Source organism: Lynx rufus, unplaced genomic scaffold (genome assembly GCF_022079265.1).
Source record: "Lynx rufus isolate CCGP_SWC_20201006 ecotype Redwood Valley unplaced genomic scaffold, mLynRuf1.p SCAF_4, whole genome shotgun sequence".
NCBI lineage: Eukaryota > Metazoa > Chordata > Mammalia > Carnivora > Felidae > Lynx > Lynx rufus.
In genome coordinates this window covers 41,240,284-41,266,888 of record NW_025814856.1, presented here as the reverse complement: position 1 = coordinate 41,266,888, position 26,605 = coordinate 41,240,284, and the positions used below count along the sequence as shown (strand labels likewise).

Here is a 26,605-nt window from a genome sequence, read left to right as displayed (position 1 = left end):
GTAATGGGATCTTTGAAGGAGAATCTCAGAAGAGCCTTATGTTAATTTGGAGAATCATTTCTTTGCATAAAACGTACTGACAAATTTTAATTAGAGACATTGTTTAGAAATTTATTTTTAACGATTTTTTTTTAATTTTTTTTTTCAACGTTTATTTATTTTTGGGACAGAGAGAAACAGAGCATGAACGGGGGAGGGGCAGAGAGAGAGAGGGAGACGCAGAATCGGAAACAGGCTCCAGGCTCTGAGCCATCAGCCCAGAGCCTGACGGGGCTTGAACTCACGGACCGCGAGAGCGTGACCTGGCTGAAGTCGGACGCTTAACCGACTGCACCACCCAGGCGCCCCTATTTTTAACCATTTTAAAACCCAGTTATAAATCTCTACCCAAAACAGCCTAACCTTTTTATTTGTAGGATACAACCAGCTATAAAGAGATTAGTCATGATTATTTGAGATTCCTCCACTGTAACTAGTTCATTTAATTCACCAAGCATTAATTTTTTTAACGTTTATTTTCTTACTGAGAAACAGAGCATGAACATGGGAGAAGACACAGACTCTGAAGCAGGCTCCAGGCGTCAGCACAGAGCCCGACGCTGGGCTTGAACTCAGAAAGCACAAGATCATGACCTGAGCTGAGGTCAGACGCTTAACCGACTGAGCCACCCAGGCACTCCAACCAAGCGTTAATTTTATACCCACTCTGTTGCCGAGCTTAAATGATACAAACACTAGGGCACCTGGGTGGCTCAGTAGGTTGAGCGTCCCACTCTTGATTTCAGCTCAGGTCATGATCTCAAGGCTGTGGGAACAAGTACCACCCTGGGCTTCATGGTCGGCATCAAGCCTGTTTGGGTCTCTCTCTCTCTCTCTCTCTCTCTCTCTCTCTCTCTCTCTTTACCCCTTCTGCCCCTTCCCTGCTCACACTAGTTCTCTCAATCTCTCAAAAACAAAAACAAAAACAAAAAGAAACACCAGATATAAATATAAATATAAACACCATAGTTGTGTTCATGCTGCTCATAGTGTAGTGCTGGAGAGGCATATAATAAAGACACTCACATGCTGTGTGCTAAACAATAAATTGAGGCTCCTACAAATTGTGTTGAGGGCATACATGTGCACCGGCAGGTTGACCAACTACTCATGTTCCACCCTTAGCTAACAATCCTTAAAACCTTTTCGATCACATAATACCCTTACATCACGGCAATTCACTTTACCAAAAGTTAACTCTTTCAGGACAAAATTTGAAGAATTTGAACACACATTAAAATGGTTTTAAAAATTTAGAAGCAGTGGAGAAAAAGAAGTAATATTTTTTGAACACCTGCCGTGTTAAATACTTCTCTGTTCATTTCCACATTTTCCTCTTGACAAACCCAGTGAAGGAAGAAGTATTCATTCCATTTCTAGGAATAAGGAAACCCAGACTCAAACAGGAAGATAACTTGTCCAGGGTTACGCAGCTGTTAGCCAGCGTGGATATGGCCTGAATTCATTGCTTTTCATTGTTTGTGTTGTTGTTTGATTAAGCATTTATATAAATCTTACTAAATGCCAGCTACTGTCATAAATGCTTTATAAATATGTATTCATAGGGAGTCCAATTCAAGTCTGCATTGTTCCAAGCTGAGGGCTAAAAAATTAAGCAAAGTCCTAACTCACCTGGAGATAGACTCTAACTGCATTGGCACAGGGGCAACAAGTTTTAAAATAAACAAGATCAATAAGCAATAAAATGGGAGAGAATGATAAAAGCTCTGAAGATAAAAGTGTGGGATAGCAACAGTGACAGGGAGGGGAGGCTGCTTTAGAGGCAATGGGCAGGAAAGAGGCCAGCCCAGGGCAGCCCTCAGTGGCAAGAAGAAGTCAGCCCGGGAAAGACTGGGGGTGGGGTGAACAGCGGAGGCAGAGGGAAAGCGAGGGCAAGGATGCTAAGTGCTGGGAATTCTGGGGGGAGCACAAGGCCAGCAAGTCTGGGTAGAATGGGAGGCTGGGAGAGTGGAATGAGAAGGTGTCCTCAGGTAGGCTGAGACCAGGTTTGTGTTTGTGTGTGTGTGTGTGTGTGTGTGTGTGTGTGTGTGTGCATGCACACGGGTGTGTATAAACATATGGCAGGCAATGATGAAGGCTTTTAGCACACGGATTATAGATTCGTTGAATCAGACAAATCTTGCTTTTGTTCTCCAAAGCCTATGTGTTGCACTCAGCTGATGATTGGGTATAGTTGCATGAATTCTCACATTTCTTAACCCTCCCACACTCCGGGGCCATAGAGATAAGGGTGATGTTCTGGCCCCAAGATGCTTAGGCACTAGTAGGAGAAACAGAAAAGGACATGAACACTTTGTGGGGAAACAGAATGAAAACTTTAAATGTGTGCAAGCAAGTATGTAAGCAGACTTTTCAGGCTACTCCGTTAATTCTATTTTCGATCATTGTATCAATTTATATTATTTACATTTTATCATATTGCTCTATTAACATATTTCATTTTCATTGCACATTAAACATTTTTTCATGTATTTATTTATTTGAAATAATAAGAGCCCTGCATTTGCAGACTTTTCTGTGAGTACAGAGCACTTTCATGCACATCAAATTACTCATCACAGCAGAGTAACAAGGAATGATTACAATCATATCTTTATTGGAAATCAGAAGCCACCAATGGGGAATAGAAGGAAAGCGGAGGTTTTCTTGTTGGTGACGGTTATTTTAACATTTATTGCAGATGCCTGAAAACTTGCTTCAGTCTAGCTTTGCTGGCTCCTCACCATCTTTTCAAGTCAAATGACTAAAAAGAGAGATTAACTTTCCTTTTAACATTTGACAATTTTCATGTGTTTGTAGATAAAATAATACTTTCTTCAGTGTTTGCTTTCCTTGCTTCCTTTCATACCATGGAAAGTTTAGACGATGATGAACATCATGACTCTACTGTTAGGCAGACAGACGAATTGAGATTGGGCATCTTGTGTCTCGATAAAATGTACACTCTTGATGTCACTCATATGATAGGTCCTTTGCTATTTTGCTGTATACCAGATGAACATAAAAATAAGTCTTCTGTCTCTGTTCTCTAAGGGCTTTGTAACACATTGCTTCCAAAACACACTATTTTCTTTTTTTTTTAATTTTTTTAATGTTTATTTATTATTTTTGAGAGAGAGAAACAGAGCACGGGCGGGGGAGGAGCAAAGAGAGAGGGAGACCCAGAATCTGAAGCAGGCTCCAGGCTCTGAGCTCTCGGCACAGAACCCACCGTGGGGCTTGAACTCACGGACCACGAGGTCATGACCTGAGTGGAAGTCGGACGCATAACCAACTAAGCCACCCAGGTACCCCAAAAGCACAGTATTTTCTAAATGCTAGATGCTTAATTAACATCTGGAAAGTGTATATGTTTTATTGAGACTCAATAATGTTTGCCCTAATCAGATGGAGGCTTTTTTCCCCCATGTTGTAGCTATTAACTTCCCTTTGAGTTTTTGACTTAATAAATGAGAAAAACAGTTTGTCCTTAAATTTAAAGCTCAAAATCCCTTACCTTGTAGACCTATTTCTATATTAATTTGAGATGAACATCTCCACAGACTAGCCTAATGAAATAAGTGTATTATTATTATTCTTTTTGGCTTTTCCCATGAGGAAAAAGCAATTTTCTGGGTTCTCTCAGTGATGTGTCTTATTCTGCTACACAATATCCCCTCTACCTAATATGTAATCTTTTAGCTCTTTGTTATTGAGATTTTTATAGAATGTACTTTTATGATGTTCTGAGTGCTTTGAATCGCAATTGTTGATCTACTTTTATTACTATTAAACTCTCAGAGGTATATCAGCTACAATTGTGCTTGTCATTCTCCATTCATTGATGGCTGGTAAAAGGTCAGGTTCAACATTAAAAATTCTGCAAATGGAACAGAAAACCTCAGCACTGTCTGGCAGATTTTCAATCACAGGACTGTTTGTGGCCCTTCCTCACTGTCTGACCTCATCTGTACCCTTTCCCCCCCCTCCCACTGTGTTCCACCCACGCCAGGTGCTCTTGCTTGTTCCCTCTATGTGGCCATCTCAGTCCTGCCTTAAGCCATTGTTCTCCATGTTCCTTCTGCCTAGAACTTGCTGATCTTTTCAAGGTCTGCTCCTCCCTGTTAATCACACCTCAGCTGAAGTGTTACCTCCTTAATAACACACCCCTTGCAAATTGTCCAGAAAGGGATGGCCACGCCCTTTGAGAAATGTGCCAAGGGAAGGAGCAGCAGATTTAAGAGAAGGAAAATCAAAAGTTTTAGTATTGTGCGAAAAGATTTTCAAAATTATGAGACATCAGAGCATGCAAATCTAAACAACAGCAATCAAAGACACACTGCTCGTGGGAGTACAGCATGGTGTATGTTCTGGAAAGCAGTCTGTCATTGGTCAGTGAGATTACTGTTCTCATAGACCCAGACACTGACTTTCTCCTCTCATCGTGTATTTAAAAAAATTCCCACATCGCTCAGTAAGGGTTCATGTCTGAGGATGTTCATTCCTGTTGGAATGTTGGAAGCCACCTTGGGGTCCACAACTGGATTAGAAGGTTAGTAAATACAGTAAAAATGTGGTTAATACCCATCGGGAGGTATGAACAGAAATTACAAGCCACAAGTAAAAGGCATAATATGGAGAGACCTTAAAACAGTGCCTGAAAAATTAAGAGAATTAGGGGCACCTGGGTGGATCAGTTGGTTAAGCGTCCATCTCCAGCTCATGTCATGATCTTGCAGTTCATGAGTTCAGACCCTGCATCGGGATCTGTGCTGACAGCTCGAGGCCTGGAATCTGCTTCAGATTCTGTCTCCCTCTCTCTCTGCACCTCCCCCACTTTCACTCTCTCTCTCTCTCTCTCTCTCTCTCTTTCTTTCAAAAATAAACATTAAAATATTTTTTAACTGACAGAATTAAATATATAACACAATATCACTTATGAAAAAAATAAACCAAATTTCTGAGAATGTTCTGGACTTTGATCTGAGTGCTATTTGCACAGATACATGCTTATATACTCACCAAGCTGTATACTTAAAATGGAACACTCTACATATGAATGTTAACCTCAACTCAGAGTTAAATGAACCCTATTCTTGTCTACCCTGCCCAAAGCAGTTCTCTTGAGTTCATTTCTATGGCATCAACCTCCTAACATTCTTTTCATAGCCACTATCATCATTTGATACTTTCTGATATGTATTTATGTATTTGTTCCTTAAAGCCCTCCATCTCACTAGTAAAATACAAGCTCCCTGAGAACAGAGAATTCCTCTAACTTGTTTGTTCCTGCATAACTCACTTGTCCTACATAACTTGTCTTGTTCAGTTATGTAGTTTCCTCTGTACCTAATATCTGATCTTTTGGCTTTTTGATACTGAGTTTTTGTAGAATGTACTTTTGTTATATTCGGAGGATTTAGTGATTACTGAGGAAAGAAGGAAGGAAGGAAGAAGGAAAAGAGGGAAGGAAGGAAGGAGGTATGGAGGGAGGAAGGGAGGGAAGAAGGAAAAGGAAGAAAACAGGGAGAGGAGGGAGGGAGGAAGTGTGAGTTAGAGATAGGAGAACCCTGGGCACTCTTCCCTTACCTTGTTGCCTCCAATTTACTCCATCAGTAACCTTCATTTACCTAAGCATGATCCCTTTCTGTTGGAGTAATGCCCTTTATTCTCCTGCCTCAGTTAAATACTCAACATTTCCAGACCCTGGTTTGGATTCTCTGTCCTTCTTTCCCTCCTCCCTCTTATTCCCTCTTCCTCTCTTCTTCCATTCCTTCTCATACCTCCTTTGTCATTCCAGGGCCTATCTCTACTTCTTACATGAGGAAAGTTACATAACAGTGCTCACAGAAATTAAAAGGCAGTGTGTTATTTAAGATAAGTATGAGAGGGGCGCCTGGGTGGCGCAGTCGGTTAGGCGTCCGACTTCAGCCAGGTCACGATCTCGCGGTCAGGGAGTTCGAGCCCCGCGTCAGGCTCTGGGCTGATGGCTCGGAGCCTGGAGCCTGTTTCCGATTCTGTGTCTCCCTCTCTCTCTGCCCCTCCCCCGTTCATGCTCTGTCTCTCTCTGTCCCAAAAATAAATAAACGTTGAAAAAAAAAAATTTAAAAAAAAAAAAAAAAGATAAGTATGAGAGTGCAAATTAATAATAATAAATATAACAATAGCTAATGTTTATTGAGCATTCAGTATATGCCACTGAGATTATTTAGCTATTCAAAACAACTCCGTAAAAGTCAGAGATGTTACTGTCTCCATTTAGCAGATGAGAATAGCTGATGGGCAGTAGATTCAGATCAGTTCGTGGTCTCTAAACCCAGGAAACACATATTTACTATTTATAGAGTGTTCACAGTCTTGGCAGTTTTATGTCTTTATGATAGGAGAGTACTTCCTATCTTCTGTAATCTGAAACAGTATTGTCCCAAGGAGGAAGCATGTGGTTAGGGAAAGCACAGATGATTCACGTGGAGCCTGTTCCCATTAAGCAGGGCTGCTAACTTTAGTGTAAATCTCAAGATGATCATAATGTTTTATCGGGCTGCCAAACTCCAAGTTATTAAAACACCTTCATTCATACTAGAGGCTGTTACGTGTTTAATTCCTCTAGTAAGACATATCTCCGGTAATTCATGACCAGGAATGGGTTCTTATTAGACTTCAATAAATAGAGTACTAGTGGAGAAGCTAATAAATGTAACGGGAAATACTTTCCGAGTGCATAGTGCCTTTATAATTCTACCTTTTTGCCTAAATTAACCTTTGCATTATAGTTTTGATTGCTCAGTTACATTTACCCATTTGTCTGAACACTGCTAAATCTGACTTTTATTGTTATTCCATTACTCCCTTTATAATGGCGTGATTTGCGCTGGGCCCAGTGCTATGTATGTAGAACATGTAGGTGGGTGGATACTGCTGACTGGGAAAGACACTGCGCTGACCGGGTTTGCGTGGCAGGCTGTGGCTGGTTTGCTCTTGATATTAATCATGAGCAGTGCCCCCCGCCAAGCACACCTTTCCTTTTGTGACTTTTGCTTTGTTTACTGTGCCTAACTTTGTTTTGGGACTGTGCTGTGGAGCTTCCAAATGGGTTGAGTCCATTTGATTTTCTTCTATTTCCCATGCAACTCAAAGCTTTCTAGGGCCTCATGGAAGGAAGCACATTGACATAGAGAGCTGTGGAATCAGAACCAATTATTCTGTCATGAAATAGCCTTTTCTTCAGAAGAACAGGCTCTCAGCAGCAAGATAAAGTATAAAACGGCACACTGTTAGGGCTGTTTCACATTTCCTTTCTATTTAGTCATACCCTTTAACAAAAGCCAGCATTCTGGGCCTTGGTCCCACCCAGGTCAAATTCTGCAGGATTTGGAATCCAGCTCTATTAGAGCTCTGAGTCAACGGTTAGAGTAATGCCCCTTAATGAGATCACTTGACTAACAAATGACACTTTTGTTCTTAATAGTTCGCAGAGTACTTTTTGAAGACCATTGCCTACAGTTCCCTGTACCATTTCGCTGCAGCGAGAGGTGAGGTTAATCTGTGAGCAGGGGATGAGTTTGAGAAAAAAGAGCTGAAAAAAGGCAAAGGTGTAGTGTTGACTCCTACAAGTTATTATCATGCTTGTTCCTGAGAATCTTAATTACATCTTTCAGAAACTCATTATTTAGTGCACAGAGAATAATACGGCTCTCTTCCAAGTCGTTAGGCTTGTGATCTGAAGTTTAGGCCTTCAATTTCTATCTTTTATCTGGGCGTATGGAATAGGGCTTAAAGAGAGAGGGAAGATTGATGGAAGTGTGAGTTAGTGAGTGCACAACTACTCACTACTCAGAGCTGGGGCTTAGCAGTCAGCTGAGTTCCAACCTTCCTGGCCTGACTTACTATTTGTGAGATCTTCTTTAACCTTGACGGGCCTCAATATTCTCATCTGTAAAATGGGAATAATGACTCCCACCTCATGGAGTGGTATGAACATTAAAGAAGAGATCAGTATGACAGAATATATGGCACACAGTCATTTCTCGTTAAGTAATAGCTACTGTCACTACTACTGTGACTATTTCTGCTGTTATTATTATTATAAAATACTCAGTACGTGTCAGACTTTTCAGAGCTTAGCATAAGGCACAGAACATTGGCCATGACCCTTTTGTGAGTCATTTTATTTATCATGTTTGTTTACATAAAATGTTTTTTGAAGTAGATTTTGTGAGACAGACATATTCTTCTCATTCCACGTTTTCTCGTGTAACTAGAAACCTAGGCCTTCCTGAGCAGTGTGTTAAAATAATTTCCAAAAGTAGTCCAGACTTAAATCAGTGACACTGTCAGGGTGAGTTAGCCTTTCTACGAATATAAAAGCCAATGCAATTCCAGAAAGTTTGCCTATAAATATCTAGCATATAATATTTGAGAGATAAAGGTTAACAATTTTAATAATTAAAATTATATTTTTTATACTTTCATTTCCTCTGTCAGTAACTTGGATATGATATCAGTTGGAGCTGCATGCTGACGGTGTGAATACAAACCGAACATTTAATCCGTGTTTGGGACAAATGTCAACATAGTATACATTGATTTCTAATATGGAAAATAGTGGGAATTAGCTTCAGTAGTCACATGAAAACTTGGTAACTAACATAAGAGATTTTTGAAAAGAAAGTCTGGCGGGATAGTTTGTCCTCTAAATATGTATGTGCAAGGCGGAATACTTTCAGAATCTTATTTTCCTGATTTTACCTGGGACTGCGTGTGGCAGGACTACAAGAGTGCTTTCTTTGTTGAGGTTGTAAAGGCTAGTTGATTTTCTCTTGCCTCTGTGTCTCTAGGCAATTTTGTGAGATATCCTGTGAAGACAAATGGTTAGAATATATTGTGTATCTAAAGACTTCTAGCTGCCCCTTAAAATGTAACTTATCGGGAAATATTTGTCAAAATAAATATAAATATTAGCATTTATTTTATAGCTTTTTTGGTAGGAAAGTTTTTATTAAAAATAAATATATTACCAGATTCTAAAATCTCTTTTCTACATATCTTCATTTCTTTTCTTTTTCTAAAGTTACGAACACCAAGTAGACGTATGCTCTAATTTTTCTTGCCCTGAGTTTTTCAGTCATGTTTAAAATACTTGAAATTCTCGGAACAACTGCGTGGCTCAGTCATTTAAGCGTCTGAATTTAGCTCAGAATTTCGCTTGGGTCATGATCTTGTGGTCTGTGGGTTCGAGCCCCACCATGTGCTCTGTGCTGACAGCTCAGAGCCTGGAGCCTGCTTCGGATCCTGTCTCCCTCCCCTCTCCCCCTCCCCTGCTCATGCTCCGTCTCTGTCTCTCTCTCTCAAAAATAAATAAACATTAAAATACTTTAAATTCTAAAATTGGTGATGTGACAGCCACTCAGGTGAAGTGTATTCTTATTATAGGAATTATGAAATTAATATTTAAAAAGATGTTTGTCTACCCAGTAAACGTCTCATCTATCAGGTTCTCAATAAATATTTCCAATGTAGACTTTTATTTAAATTCATGTCACTTTTTAATTTGTCAATATTAACTTATTTGTTTTACTATCTCTTACGGGCCCACCTTTTGAGAAATACTGAGGTAATTTTAAGTCAGGGAATTGGTTTTTATCAGAAACCATTGAGGCACTGAGCCGGGCTAATCCCTGGCTACTCAGAGAGCCTGTAGTAGACCATCCCGACTCTTCCAGCAGCCTGCACAGCTGCTATGAGCTGATCATTCACTGTTAAACATTCCCCCTGTCACCACAGAATGAGAATCCATCAATCAAAGAAAAGGAGAGAACATTTTGATTACCAGGATCTCATTTTCTATGGATGATGTTAAAATGTAAAATATAAATTGTTTCTTTTCCTACCTGTGTTACTGTGTTTTCATTAAGGTTCAAGAGTGAAGTAGAATGGGGACTTCCTCTCATATTCATTTAATATCTGCGTATCACCCAAAACAATGGCACGGAGATGAGCTTTTAATTAACAGCTTTTCTGGTTTTAAAGTCAAAGCAAGCTCTTGATATCCTCATAGGGATGTGACGAGATATTTCCATTATTTAAGATTAGAGACCGTGAACTGACATTTAGAAATGATTGTTCCCATTTGGAAATATTTCCAAAAGCATGTTAGAAATAGGACTCCACATCATTGATAGCTTCCAGTGCCCTGTGCAGCAACGTTCCCTGGTTCACCTATACTGAGAAACCTGCTTTGGCTACAAAGGTAGTTCATCTGATTAATTTAGCGGAAAGGATGCTGTGTTTTCTCATGCCTGCATTTTGCATATTTTCAGAATCAAAGCTTGGTCCTTTTGGCTTTTGACTCACATGAGACCAGGTAACTTTTTCAGAACACTTACGCTAGCTTACGTTTTCTCTTAAGAAAAACATTTTAATCCCAATTATTCTAATTATTTTATTCTTCTGTCTCTGGTTCTGTCAGCTGTTCTGAAGAAAGTTTATTCTTGCCATGTTCCCCTTCTCTTTTTATATGTAATAGTTTCTATCTATCCAGTAGTATATGCCTCAGTATCTCCTAAAAGTGTACTAAAACACTATTAAAAAGCAAGACCCACCACTCAACCTACTTGGTCATAGGGGTCAAATATCTATGCGCACCATCATTTTAGAGCTTCTCACCATCAAGAAAGCAGAGAAACTCTGACAGATATTTGCCATGGCCTCCCTACCAGCATTCTAAGCTCTTCCATTTGGCTTGATCTGCTCCCTAATTCTGCCAGGGAAAATCCAATCTTCTCTCCTTGCATCAAGGTCAGCTGGTTCACTTCTGAGCCCTTGTTATTCATCCCTGCATCTCTGCTTTCTTTACAACGCCAGAAATTTGCATATTTAACTTCTTTGTAGGGTTCCAACCTACAAAGTTTTGACCCTTGGTCAAAGAGGACCAAAACAGCACCAAAAACAGTGACAATAACCACAAACATTTATTGGCAACTCATTATTTGTCATGCATGCCTGTAAGTACTTTGTATTTTATTTAACCTACACACCAAACCTACGGAATAGGTACTGTTATCTTTATTTTGCAAAAAAGAGAACTGAGGCATACAGAGGAAAGGAAATTTTCCGGGTGTTTCATCGCTGGAAGTACCAGAACCAGGAATGGATCCTAGTCATGTTTGTTTGTTTGTTTGTTTGTTTCTGTCATAGCTATTACTTGGTTTTGCTTTGTCTGTTTGCCATTGACTCTTGTTTTTAAACAATACCGTAGACCGTATTATGTAGAAATTAGACTTATAGAGGAGATTTAGTATTTTAAGGGATAGAAGGGATCATAAACAGCATTACTCCCCAATCCTTTTGAATTGATGGATTCATTTGAACTGTCGACACGCTACTATCACTCACATGATTGAAAAGATAGAACAGGAAGACAGTCCTGTGTAGTGCTTTAGGCTCTGTTCCACACTGCCAGGATTCAAATCCTTCGAACTTTATTATAACTTGGGACTTCCCTAACTGCCTTGGTTGCCTCATCTGTGTAAAACAGGATGAGAATATTTGCCTCATAGAGTTTTGTGAGGATTAAATAAGCTGACATGTAAAGGCGTTATCAGTATCTAGTGTTAAAATCAGTATCAGTATCCAAGTTTTCAACTTAGCTGTTTTTCTTGCGTTTTGTATTTTTGAGAGAGAAAATACATGATATACAAAAGCCCTAATGAATTCATTAACACTTTTTAACTGAATATACATTTTTGTCAGTCACAGTATAGCCCACACATTTTAAGTAATAGGACCTGTGTATATGTTATGTAACATATAATTTGTTCAGTCTCCCCATCAAGTATAGCAGGCATATGGATTGTCTAATCTTACGGTAATTCTGCAGTTTCCAGAGGATCCATATCCCACAGAATGGCAACCAAACCAATTCCATGCAACCCTTTCCTTTTTGAGGAACAAGAATGTGAGACTAGAGAGTTTAAGATGATTTATCAAAGGCGCATACTAAGAATGGACACAGTAATGTCTAAACCTCAAATCCCATGACTGCAACACAGAAATCCTTACTTCCAAGGATATCCCAAAAAGCTTATTTCAAGTTGTTTTTACAATCAGAGAGAAAGCTTGGTCAAGCACTGTTGTGTCCTTAAACAGTACTTTATGCTCTCCTTGAGTTTCTGTTATCCACATGGTCTTTGCCGTTTCTCCTTGTTAAGCAGTAGAGAAGTGTTCCTTTGTATCTTCATATGTCAGAGCCTGAAAGGAAATTTGGAGTACCACAGAACAGTTTCCATGTCCTGTCTACCTGCCGCCATCATCAGGTACCCTACGGGACTGATAATCAAATCCTTATGGCTAAGACTATTCTCGCTACCTTCTTACATTTTCTCTGGTGAACAAATGGTACAAAAGCGGATTCTCTGACTGCAATTTGAAAATCTTTCTCTAAAGAAAAGCAATACAATTTATTTTTTTTTTTACCAGAGCCCAAGTATGGTAAGTGTCTATGAGTGACAGAAATAGAATATAGCCACAAGGTTGCTTGATACAAAACATGGCATGCTAAATACTCTTTGATGTGACACATTCAAATTGGAAGCTAGAAAAGCCCTTCATTTCATGCCAGTGGAAGGTCAACTAATTGAATTAATAAAATAAAGAGATGAAAGAAAAGAGCATGCTCATAAATTTTCCAAAAGATATGCAATTGAAATTAAATGTGGTATAAAACAGGGGTGCGTGGTTGGCTCAGTCGGTTGAGCGTCCAACTCTTGATTTTGGCTCAGGTAATGATCCCAGGGTCATGGGATTGAGCCCCACATCTGGCTCTGAGCTGGATGTGGAGCCTGATTGGGACTCTCTCTCCCTCTCTCTCTGCCCCTCCCCCATTCATGTGTGTGCACACGCACTCTCTCTTTCTCTTTCAAAATAAATAAACTTTTAAAAAATATGAAATAGGGGCACCTGGGTGGCTCAGTCAGTTAAGTGTCCGACTTCAGCTCAGGTCATGATCTCACAGTTCGTGAGTTCGAGCCCCGCATCAGGCTCTGTGCTGACAGCTCAGAGCCTAGAGTCTGTTTCAGATTCTGTGTCTCCTTCTCTCTGTGCCCCTCCCCCACCATGCTCTGTCTCTCTCTCTCTCTCTCTCTCCCTCTCTCTCTCTCTGTCTCTCTCTCTCTCAAAAATAAATAAACATTAAAAAAAAAATTTTTAGGGGCGCCTGGGTGGCGCAGTCGGTTAAGCGTCCGACTTCAGCCAGGTCACGATCTTGCGTTCCGTGAGTTCGAGCCCCGCGTCAGGCTCTGGGCTGATGGCTCAGAGCCTGGAGCCTGTTTCCGATTCTGTGTCTCCCTCTCTTTCTGCCCCTCCCCCGTTCATGCTCTGTCTCTCTCTGTCCCAAAAATAAATAAACGTTGAAAAAAAAAATTTTTTTTTTAATTTTTTTTAATTAAAAAAATTTTAAATATGGTATAAAATAAATATGAGCAATTTCAGTAATTCCCAGAGCCTTAACAACATATGGTCTCAAACAAAGACAGAAAAAGTGTCTAGAAGCAGAGAACTAGAGTTCCACAGGGTAACTAAAATAAATGCATTGCTTTCACTCAGACTATTGACTGCTGAAACAGAACTGGCAAAGAGATATTTATATCACCTCAGGTAATCGTAAGGGAAAAGAATCAAAATAAGCAGGGGTAAATCAGCGCGACAACTTGTTCAACATGAATTTTTTTAGAAAGTAAAATCACAGTATTTTTAGGGAGAGTAAATAGAAGATATAGGGGCACCTGGTTGGCTCAGTCGGTTAAGTGTCCGACTTTGGCTCAGGTCATGATCTCTAGTCTCCTGAGTTCAAACCCCATGTGAGGCTCTGTGCTGACACCTCGGAGCCTGCTCCTGCTTTAGATTCTGTGTCTCCCTCTCTCTCTGCCCCTCCCCTGCTCATGTTCTCTCTCCCAAAAATAAATAAACATTACATTTTTTTTAAATAAAAGAGTTAAAAATAAATTAAAAAAGAAGATACAATATTGAATTAGAGAAGAAGGAATAAAGTTCAGTATACCTTCAGTGTAAAGAGGATCAGTGAACATTTCTGTCACACATTTTAACATTCCTGTATAAGTTATCTTTGACTGTGACCAAGACAGAGTCTAATATTCTTATACTGTAGATGTGCATATTTACTTCTTGGAAAGAAAAGCTTCTCATTATGTTGGCTAAAGAGCACTTACATGATTGCTGGTTTTTCTTCACCAGGAAACCTGTCTCCTTTACCAGAAGTGCTTTGTACAAAAATGTCAGGAAGAGGGAGCAGGTGGTTGCTTTGCATTTCTTTGTATTGTTTTATTTAAATATATTTGGAAAAAAAGGAAGGAAGGAAGGAAGGAAGGAAGGAAGGAAGGAAGGAAGGAAGGAAAGAAAACTGAAAAGCAAAAGAAGGAAAGAAAGAAAGAAAGAGAGGAAGGAAGGAAGGAAGGAAGGAAGGAAGGAAGGAAGGAAGGAAGGAAGGAAAATCGAAAAGCAAAAGAAGGAAAGAAAGAAAAATAATGGAAGAGCCAGTGCTCTTACAACCTCTATTATAATTTGTTTCTTATTTGAAAAATGTAAAAAGAAAGAGATGAAGTAGTAAACTTCATAAACTTGACTGCATTTTAGGAACAACTGTCAATAGAACCATATACTTAGATTATATTAAATATTTGAGGTGGTTGGTTTTACCAACTGAGGTTTATGGCATGAGCTTTGTAACCTTACGCATAAGGTACAAATGAGCTCAGTTACTAATTTTAAGTGTAATTAGGATGCATTTTTAAAACGATTTGCAGGGGCGCCTGGGTGGCGCAGTCGGTTAAGCGTCCGACTTCAGCCAGGTCACGATCTCACGGTCCGTGAGTTCGAGCCCCGCGTCAGGCTCTGGGCTGATGGCTCAGAGCCTGGAGCCTGTTTCCGATTCTGTGTCTCCCTCTCTCTCTGCCCCTCGCCCGTTCATGCTCTGTCTCTCTCTGTCCCAAAAATAAATAAACGTTGAAAAAAAAAATTTAAAACGATTTGCCTCACTGGGTTCCTATTCTACACTTGTGAAGTATCACAACGAAGCCAATATTCATTCAATATCTTTATATTAGAACAAGATCCTGATTAGAATCCTAGTGGTCCTCTTAAGAGTGAATAGAAGGATCATTAATTGGTGCACCTGGGTGGCTCAGTCCGTTGAGCATACGACTTCAACTCAGGTCATGATCTCACAGTTCCTGAGTTCAAGCCCCATATCAGACTCTCTGCTGTCAGCACAGAACCTGCCTCAGATCCTCTGTCCCCATCTCTCTGTGCACCTCCCCAGCTTGTGCTCTCTCTCTCAAAATGAAATAAACATTAAAAAAATAAGAAAGGTCATTAATCCGTTAGCCACAGATACAGAAATGTAAGAGCTGCATAGCCCTGGAATATAGCATATTAGAAATGCTGCCTTTGACATACTCTACATCAGTTTGCTATTCATTTATTCTTACATCTCTGTATTCATTGACCAATACAATTCACATCTATTAGTTAAATGTGACATTTGTAAACAGGTAGCTGGGAAGTTGAAAAATAAAATGGGGATAAGGAAAACGTACTGAAGTAGCAAGGGTAAATCTACTACTAGAAATTAATATTCAATCAAAAGTTCTTTATCTAATATAGACAGTCTCACATATTAAACAGCCATCATTTTGAGGAGCTCATAATGATAGAGTATGGGTAGGGGCGCCTGGGTGGCGCAGTCGGTTAAGCATCCGACTTCAGCCAGGTCACGATCTCGCCGTCCGTGAGTTCGAGCCCCGCGTCGGGCTCTGGGCTGATGGCTCAGAGCCTGGAGCCTGTTTCCGATTCTGTGTCTCCCTCTCTCTCTGCCCCTCCCCCGTTCATGCTCTGTCTCTCTCTGTCCCAAAAATAAATAAACGTTGAAAAAAAAATGATAGAGTATGGGTAGAATGAGAGCAATATATTATTTTCTTTCTAACTTTTACCCCTTACTGTTCCCTGTACCTGGATAGTGTAAGTTGTGAAAGAGTCCCTAAATTAGGGACATTCATATACTTCTTTAAGTATTGATCTTTCATTGACCAGAAATTATTCTTTGCACTGACTTGGGTTTACTGTAAAGAGAAAACAGTTAATAAAAAGGGATCGAGTATAAGATAACGATATTCAGGATTTGATAAATAAGCCAATTGGTCAACATAGTAAATGTTTACAGAGAAAGATCAGAGAGGTGATTTCTAAAAAAGTCAAACATTAATACACAAATGAGAATTTTAACTAAAGCATTTGAGCAATAACCTTTTATTTCTTTATGTTTATTTCCTTCTAACATCAGTAAATTATTAAATCATAGCAAAAGCTGTAACAATTTTTTTCAGGCTTTGAAAGACATTCTTACAGAGTTGATAACGTGATAGATTTTTCCCTGGATATATGTGCATAGCCACGAAGGCAAGGACTAGAAACACTATGGAGGCAGAGAAGAAATGCATGTGTAAACGTGTATTTATAAGTTAGTGTAACAAGTGAGGGAACATGAGGTAGTACAAATGCTACTTTCCAAACTCCTATTGTTTTTTTCAAAGCCTGCAAACTGTTATTTATATTTGACTTGAACCTGATGCTGAAATCTGAGCACATCCTTTAGAGCCCAAAGGAATTGGCATTTATAGAGCCCTACAGATGTGAAGGCTGGGAATTACTTTTGATCATTGATGGTGGGGGGAGGGGGGCATTGTTTTTTTGTTGTCAAGTTTATTTTGGATATCCAGGCATAATCACATATCCTGGCATAATTAAACATTTAAGTAGTCATTTTTAAAAATCATGTGACTTTGTACTATTTCAGAAGTTTATAACAAAGCTACTGCTATTTAAAATCTATTATTCTGGGGCGCCTGGGTGGCGCAGTCGGTTAAGCGTCCGACTTCAGCCAGGTCACGATCTCGCGGTCCGTGAGTTCGAGCCCCGCGTCGGGCTCTGGGCTGATGGCTCAGAGCCTGGAGCCTGTTTCCGATTCTGTGTCTCCCTCTCTCTCTGCCCCTCCCCCGTTCATGCTCTGTCTCTCTCTGTCCCAAAAATAAATAAATGTTGAAAAAAAAAATAAAAAAAAATAAAATCTATTATTCTGAAACGTTACAAATCAGAGAGAGTAAAGATCCGTTTTAAGACAAGTTTTTTTAATAGTATTAAACTATTTGGATGAGCAGTTCGATGTGCTACTAATGGCAAGTAGTGGTACTCTGTGTGTGTGTGTGTGCGTGTGTGTGTGTGTGTGTGTGTGTGTGAGAGAGAGAGAGAGAGAGAGACAGAGAGAGACAGAGAGAGAGAGAGAGATTAATTTCTCCAGCTTCCCAAGGACTCATTTATTGTCCCCGGTAAGAAGCCCCCTGTGGTTTGGCAGGATGACTTCATCTTCCACTAATAACCACATTCTATTTACTAGTGAAAGTGGACATTTTATTCTGCTATAAAAAAAAAATCACCAGCATGGCAAGAAGAGAAATATCAAGTCCCCATGACATTCCTTAAAGAAAGAATGAAAGAAAATGAGACCTAATGAGGAATGGACAGTTACTGTGATGCTGCTACTTTATTCACTAGTCCTTAATTATTTCAGTTATTTTTATTGCACCTTTTCCTCATCCATAGAGTTCTTTTGTATCATTTGCAACCCAGTGAGGCCCCTCTCTGGAATTAGCTTCTGAGAGTTGATGTGGGAATTGTAACCCAAAAGCACCACCTTTGGATTCGTTAAAGGGTGGGCTTCCTGTAGTTAGCTTGTACTAGGAAATTACCATTTTGCAAGGGCAGTGTAAATTTTGCATATCATTTTAATAGCAAGGCAGGTCAATCAAATTATAATTGGCTCCAATTAGCACTCCCATGAGCTATAGGATTCTTTAGCATCTCCTGGACTGCACTTAAAAGGAAAATGTTATTTACTGTCACTGAAGTCATAAAAATTGTCCATTATTCAGTGTAAGTGATGAGGAAGGTACAAACCTGGCGAGAGGAACTTGGCATATATTTAATGCATACACATTGCATCGAGCGTGGCATTGTGCAAAATGTGCAATTACAAAACATTTTCTTTTTAGCTGCACAGGCAGGTCTTGGCGATGAAACTTGTAGTCATCCGCAGCATTTGAGTTTTGAGCTAATCTTAATTTTGCTTTCTAACATTTTCTGAGTCTTGAACTCCTTTGAAAAGCGTATTTTTTTATAATAGGAACAAGGTATCAGAAAAGAAATGCATTATATTCCCAAAGTCTCTCATCTTAGGATCTGACTCTGTCATTTGGGGGGTTTCTACTCAAGGTCCATCACTCTAGCAGAAAGTCCACATACAACCAAGGGGTTGCAGTGACTGTAGATGTGTCTGTGACATGAGAGGATTGTCCTGTCGTCATGAAACATTACTGTAACTGACCCATCCTGATTAGGTCAGGAAATTTTCTTAGGAAAATTTAAAGTCCTTTCTTTAACAATGCCATGCTTCCTTAGCACCTTGGCCAAAGGAAGAAGGTCAGTAAATGTCTTGCCAGTGTTTTCGCTCCTTGGTTCCCCTAAATCATTGCTGGACATTAGAGTTTGAGTGTCACTAAATTTGGCCCCCACCTTGCACATCCTCATCCTGAGATATCCTTGGAACAAGGAGACAAGGGTAGGGTCAGTCCACTGAAACAACTTGAATTAAGGTTGGGAGAGTGTTGGTTCTTTGGGGAAAATTTAAAAAGTTCTTCATGAGAAAAAGGAAGAATGTATGCATCCAAGCAAAAATAAGGAATGGCCTCTCGAGGGCTCTCTCCATTTCTGCATCAACAGATATGGAGGAAAGAACTTCACTTAAACACCACATCAGCTTTAGCAACCATAGTACCGGGAAAGAGACGGAGGCACGTGTTAGAAGAGCTACCCTGATGGAAGCATTAAAAATGAAGACAGAAGCGCACCTGGGTGGCACAGTCGGTTAAGTATCTGACTTCCATTCAGGTCATGATCTCACTGTTTGTGAGTTCGAGCCCCGCACTGAGCTCTCTGCTGTCAGCACAGAGCCCGCTTCAAGTCCTCTGTCTCCCTCCCTCTGCTTCTCCCCCTCTCACACTCTCTTTCTCTCTCTGAAAAATAAATGAACACCTTTGAAAAATGAAGACAGAGCCTTGTGGAGTCTCGATATGATGGAAGATGCAAGTGCCTGCTGAAAATATTTCTGTTTCTTAAGGAAAATGGTGGTCCACAAAATGGTGGTCACAGAGCACATCAGGAAACTGCATTATTTCCATTTCTGCAATGGAAATGACTCATGTGTGCTCCCAAAAAGCAGCAGGCTAAAGCAAGAGAGACAGGCATAGAAGATTTAGGAGACTAGCCTACGCTTTGTGAAGCTTCGTGTACTTAGGACATATGACAGCCTCATAAGGAAAAGAGGAGTAAAAGTAAAGTAAGTCAGGTAAAGATCACCAAACTCATAACTTGGTCTCAGGCTAACACTGACCTAGAACAGGTCAGCAAACTTTTTCTTAACAGTTGAGTCAGCTAAGTATTTTAGTCTTTATGAGCTGTATAGTCTCTGTTGCAGCTACTCAGCTTTGCTTCTGTAAGCATAAAAGCAGCCACAGATGATAAGAATTGGATGGGTGCAAGTCTGTTCCAAAATATTTAGTTTACAAAGCAGGCAGCAGGTTAGATTTGACCCCCTAGCTATACTTTGCTGACTCCTGGCCGAGATTCAGCCCAGAAGTATGAAAGGATGAAGGAATGTCATTTTTAGTTTTTGTTTTCTTCCCTGATCATTGTTCTCTTTATCTGAGGACCCTCACAAGTCACATTTATTAGTACTTTAAATCAGAATGGATGAGGCAGACATTTACTGGCTAAGCAAGGAAGTATACCCTCAAACAACAACTTACAAAACAGCTTTTGAAAGACAACACACTGAAATGTTGGAAATGTCCATAGATACCTTCTGCTTTAAGGGTACAGATTTTTTTCAGTCCTTACTATTGACGTTTTCTTCTTTGAACCTTATCTTCATTTTTCTACATGGCTTTAGATCTTTGAATATGTACTCTCTCAGACCCTCCATCAGTGGGTGATATCTCTAAGCTCCATAGCAAAATTTCCTTCCCAGTTGTATGAATCAGTGATAAAAATCTTGACTAACAGCCATCAAGTTCCCACAACCTTTTTTTTAATATGCCTTATTTTAAGTAGGTCAAACTTCCCAGTTGGCACCAGAGAAAATAGCCAAAGTTACTTTTACAATTTTGTTCAACTGCAATTTTGTTTGACAACTTCTTCTTGAAAATCCCCATACAAAGGATTAAATCTCCCTCATAATAGAATTTCATAATGGAACTAGAAATAAACCCTTAAATGTCAGTAGTATGTGTATTAATGTATCTCCAGGTAAACACTAGAGTGACATATTTCCTGCTAAATTGACTGGCCTTACACTTAAGTGACCTGGGAAAGAATATGGCTGGAGGAGCGATGTCATTCATCACATACTACTTTTTTAGAAAGCAGTTTCAGGACTTCATTATCTTAATTTATGGCTCTGATTGGCAAAATCTCTTTTCTCTCTTCTAAAAAATAGTTCACATACCTAATATTAACGTAGAGTTGTTAATAGGAAGCCCAGAGGCCAAGTAGTTTGGGCATAATGTGTTTGTGATTTACACCACAGGTTGTGAAAGGTTTTGTAAAGTCTAGTTCATTTGAGTATATAAAATTATCATTTTTAGTGTAGCTTTGTATTTATCATCATACATAAAATGATGTTGAAAAATCCCCGAAGAATGCTGATTTGATATATATTTTACTTTGCAGTGTACAATTAATCTTTATTGCAAATGCAGATTTTTATGATAAGTAAACTCTCATAGTATTACAGCAGGTATTTTTTTTACTTTATTCAGAATGCAGTAAATCACATAATTCTCTAATGTTTTCAATCAGAGTGATGCCATATATTTTAACACAGTTATGCAGGCAATAAATGAAATTGTGCAGATCTTCTCGCTAGGAGATAAAAGTTATGTATCATTCCATCTCAATAAGTAAGTCTATAAAGAAAGGTGGGTAGGTCCTCCAAAGTTCTGCTCTGCCTGTCATGACACTGTATTCCATATTAAGCCCAGATTTGATTTCTTTCCATGAGTTGTTAAGGGTCTGAATCTTTATATAAAACAACCGAACACGAATTCATTTGTTTTGGGGTGGTTGTGGTTTGCTGTCTCTTTTGGAACACCCCACCCCTGCCATTGTATTGGTCTTACAATCATTTTGTATAACATACGATTCTTCCTTAGGCCTTCTCAGGCCAGGATTTCTCCACTTTTTTGTCTCTGATCATTTGTTTTTCTTTGGAAGTTTTGTGTCTATCACATAGCACTGCACCTGGACTTAATAAACACCTCTTTGTTAGCTATGATCGTTATTTCTGTTAGTTTCCTGTTGCTTGTGTGACGAATTACCACAAATGCAGTGACTTAAAACACCACAGATTTACTGTCTTACAGTTCTGTAAGTCACAAGTCCAATACAGGTGTCAATGAGCTACAATCAGGTGCCAGATGTCGACAGGGCTGCTGAAGGCTCTGAAGGTTCCGGGGGGAGAATCCATTGCCTTGCCTTTTCCAGCTTCTGGAAGCCACCTGTTTTCCTTGACTCGTGGCTACTTCTTCCATCTTCAGATCAAGAGCATAGCAGCATCCTCAAATAGTTCTCTCTGGGTAAGACCCCTGCTTCTGAGGTCATAGTTCCTCTTCTCTGACCCTGCTGCCTCCCTCTTACAAGGACTCTAGTGATTACATTCTCCCCACCCCTGATGATCCAAGATAACATTCTCATCTCAGTGTCCTTAATTTAGTCACACCTGCACTGTTCCTCTAACCATGTCAAGTAACATGTTCAAGATTTCAGGGATTCGGGTGTTAACATATTCTGGGCGGCATTATTCTGCCCATCTTGCCATTGTTAGTCCCAATCCCTCTGGTAAGCGTATCTTTAAAGGTCTCATCCACCCTTTGGCCGCTCACTTCTAGGTTACCTGCCTGAGTCTCACAAGTGATTTCCAGTACAGCCTCTTCCATACCTTGAGTGGCTCTTCTTCCCACTTTCCCGTTTCTCCTGTTTATCCCAGCTCACAACCTTACAGTTAGATTTGTGTGCTGTTCACCAAAGATCATTTTTATTCTTGATTTTCTGAGTGTGTATCTGGGAGAAATAGTGGAGGAAGACCATTAATTTATTCTGGTTACCTTGTATTCCAATATGTAGGCTATATTATTGCACTTTTAATTGAAAAGTATACGTACTGTGACTTTAGAATGTGAAGAAGGAGGAAATATTGTTGACAAGTATTTAAAATGGCTTTCTAGGGGCCACTGGATGGCTCAGTTGGTTGTGTCCAACTTCGGCCCAGGTCATGGGCTCATGGTTTGTGGGTTTGAGCCCCCGCGTCGAGTTCTCTGCTGACAGCTCAGAGCATGGAGCCTGCTTAGGTTTCCGTGTCTCCCTCTCTCCCTGCCCCTGTCCCCTCTCTCTCAAAAATGAATAAACAAAAAAAAATTCAACAATAAAATTAAATTAAAATATTTTTCTATAGTGTATAATATACAGAGCGCATATTGTCCATGTGACCATGTGAAGATCACATACATGATGTCCGTTTGGTGATGGTTTACAAATATAAAGCATTTGTAGCTCAAGAGCTACTAGTATGCCAGTCGAAGATAGACCCTCACATTTGCCTGATGATACAAATTCTCAAAGGAGAATACAGGAGTACTTATTTCTACAAAACAGCAGCTTTTCTCCATGGGATTCTCAAATTAAGAATGATAGTTTAAGATTTCTGCTCAGGAGATGAAGGTTCTACAGTTTCTTCTCTATTTGGTGAGGTCTCAGGATGGGCTTACAGTGTTCTCCTCTGGGATGCTGATTTATCTGGGCTTGTCTGGAGGGTAGTTACTAAGAATCAGTTAGGTCAGTTTGTAAATTTGAAGAGCCTGAAGGTCTTAGACAGTTATTGAAAAGGAAAGTCAGTTAAAGAGACTATTTCCTTCAGGTCTAAGGGAAGGGGCAATTGGTAACACAGAGGAGAGTCTGTTACTCCGTTTCGGCAACACCATGTACATTCAAGTCTTCTGAGAAGCAAACCCCAAGGTGGGATTAGAGGATCAAACTTGTTATTAAAAAAAAATCTGGAGGAAATGCCTGTGGAGGATAAACAGGGAGGGAGCAGAAATTGGTGGAAGGGAGAGTCAAGTCCAATATCTGTGAGCAAAGAAAGGAAAAGACAAGTCACATAGGAAGAAAGCCAGACTGCCTCACAGCTCTGAGAACAGTGTGGCCATTATCTGATGGGGCATCTCCAACCAGAGTTGCCTTTGGGGACATTTGGTACCAGGGCGGGGAGTGGGGGGGTGGGGGCAGAATGGGCAAGCATCAGCACAGTGGAGTTCATCAGTTAGTTGGAAGTAGCCCCCGCACTCTTGTGCCGGTGGGTGGTTACCACCAGTTAATTGTGTTTCCTGCAGTAAGTTCTCCTGAGGTGAGACCTAAGTGGGACACCTCCATGTTCACCACAATCCACCCCTCAAGTCTCCTTGCTCATTTTGGGAACGGCCTTCAAATGATTTTGATTTTGACTTTCTTCTCTTCTGTCATTTGTTGCTAGATCACACCACAATATCTGTATACAGTATATTAATAGTACAATATTGAAGTCAATGATATTGATTTGGGATTAAAAGAAATAATACAAGTGTAGCCTTGTAACATTTCAGTCAAAATTACATATGTTAGAGTTGTTCCAAATTTTGCATCTGGTTACTGATCATATATTCTCCTTGCTACATAATATTTCTTATATGAGTTTACATGATTTTTGGTTTTCCAACTCTAAATCTGAGTTCTTTCCACCAACCATTCTTACTTTAGTAGAAACTGGTTTAACAAGGTTGACTTCTTGTCCTTAATACCAAGCTGAAGTCTATTATGTTGGGGAGCGGTGGAAGTTTCGCACTCCCTGGATACAAGGGACATATTTAAATAAGAAGTAAAAGGCAGAGGGACAATTCTATGAATTTCATGAGTAGAACACTTTGAAAAGCAGAGGAGATGGCTTTGTCTTCTTTAAATGAGGTGATGTTACACGGGTTAAAGGATTATGGGGTGGTAGATGCTTAGAGTAGTAGGAAGAGCCTAAAGAAGTAAGGCTTCCACAGCAGTCAATTTCAGCAATTGCAGAACTGATTCAGCCAACCTGACCAGCATTCTCCAGCTCTATGGTTTATTTAGTACTATTGTTGTTGTTTTTTTAATTTTTTTATGTTTATTCATTTTTGAAAGACAGACACAGAGCACAAGCAGGGGTGGGGCAGAGAGAGAGGGGGACACAGAATCCGAAGCAGGCTCCAGGCTCTGAGCTGTCAGCACAGAGCCCCATGTGGGGCTCGATCTCATGAACCGTGAGATCATGACCTGAGCCCAAGCCGGAAGCTCAACAGACTGAGCCACCCGGCGCCCCTATTTAGTACTATTGTAAGAGAAAAAGCACTATCGATGTAGGCATGAGGCCAACTGTGGAGTGGATGTTTGAGACGCATTTTTTTTTTCAAAGTCTGACAAACAACCTAAGGTTCACAACCTATCACATGACTGATTGGAATTTTATGAAACACTCTACTGAAATGATATAGCATGATGTGAAGATCGATTCAAGGTTAAAAATCAGTGTTTCTTAACATGTGCATGATATGCCATTGACTTGCTAACCTTTGGAATCATGAAATATTTGCATTTCCATTGAAGGCAGAAGAGAGTCACTTGTGTCTCATTTCCACCAGGTATTTACCATGATCTCTCCCCGACTTGCTTTCCACATGCTCCTCACTTCATTTGGAGTGCTTTTATCCCTGCTGTCAGAATATCGTTGTGTCCTTGAAGACCTCTTCTTCAGTCGTGAGAGACTGTCACCTCTTCTTCCTCTGAAACCCAGAGTAACTCTCACCCAGCCCTTTTACATTATCTCATTGTTATTTGTAAACGGACTTAGTGTCCCTTTCTACAAAATGCAAAGATCCTTCATCCCGGAAGTATGCCTTGAATGTATTTTGAAATTGTTATTCACTAAATTGATTTTGATTACATGTTTTCAGAAAATTCTTTTGAAAAAACATTACAATAATGAACCACTGCAATAATGTTGATAAAGTCGTAAAAAATGATAGGACCATGGAAAGAAGGAATCAAAGAAGTCAACTGCCGTAACTGTGCTTAAGTAACAACTTGCCTGTGAAAAATATGGGCATCTAGAACAATGAAGCATCATATTATTTACCCTCATTATCACAGAGTAAAAAACATTAGTTTCTTGGGAGAAAGTTGGTTTACCTTGACCCTAAAAGTCAAGAAAACTCTCATATTAGACTTTACAGAGGAGATAGGAGCATAATTGTATCCTTAATTAACTCAATAAATGTTTATTGAGGACTATTAAGTGTCTCTGGATGTTTCATTTTGGTAATTGGGCGGGGGAGGGCAGTCAGGATAAGAATTGACATCAGTGTTTACCCAGTGGTGGGAGGGTGGTTATGTAAATAGACCATTACATATACAGCAGTAAGTGTTTTAACTGATAGAAACTTAGCGTTGCTTTATCAAGGAGAACCTACCATGAGACAAGGATGAAGGAAGGCTTCTCTGTAGAGGTGGTTCCTTATGTTTGGCACCAACTTTTGAAAACCATGTGGAAGTTGTTGTGGGAGAATGGGGTTTAGTGTTAAAAGGGGGGAGGAGGCAAAGGAGTGGACAGAGAACAAGGATACTGCAGGCTCTCAGAACAGCAGGTGCCAAGACCCAGGGCTCAGACTTGAAGCAGGGGCTTAACCATGCGGAGTCTCTTATTCAGGTTAAGAAATGTGGCATTGTTCCCAGGAGCTCCAGGGAATTGCAGGTAAGTGTTATATCACAAACTGACATGATGAGGTTGGTAAATTTGAAAGATCATAGAATATGTGGTGTGGAGATACAAATTAAAAAGGAGAAGGACTGAAACCAGAGAAACTTGTCAGGAGGTGTCTGGAGTAGCAATAATGATGATGGTAGTAATATTGCTCCTGCAAGGATGCTAATCAGCACTGTCCTCCACTGTAATGCAGACTGACTGCAGAATCAGTTCACAGATATGTCTCTCTTCATGACCTGCGATAGAACCACTCACCATTACTTTGTCATAGAGGTGGTTTTGTGTACGTATTTTTAGTATACTGTGGAAAACTTGCCTTAATGATGGGATTTCTTTTCTCCAAAAATTTTATAAGAACTATCATATGCTTGGATCTTCAATGAATATCCATCATTTGTTGAAGAAGATAGTCGGAGATTTGTCTCTCAAGAAACAGGCCACCTGTATATTGCCAAGGTCGAGCCATCGGATGTGGGTAATTACACGTGTGTGGTGACCAGTACGGTGACGAACACCAGAGTGCTGGGCTCCCCAACTCCTTTGGTGCTACGTTCTGACGGTAGGAAA

At 39.9% G+C, this 26,605-nt stretch overlaps 1 protein-coding gene across 1 annotated transcript in view; it reads left to right on the top strand.

The window, feature by feature from the left end:
• Nucleotides 1–26,605, top strand: part of CNTN3 (contactin 3) — a 252,773-nt gene that overhangs the window by 127,059 nt on the left and 99,109 nt on the right. The window contains exon 5 of the mRNA XM_047096595.1: nt 26,394–26,597. Within this exon, the coding sequence (XP_046952551.1) occupies nt 26,394–26,597 (204 nt within the window). The remainder of the gene's footprint in view (nt 1–26,393; nt 26,598–26,605) is intronic.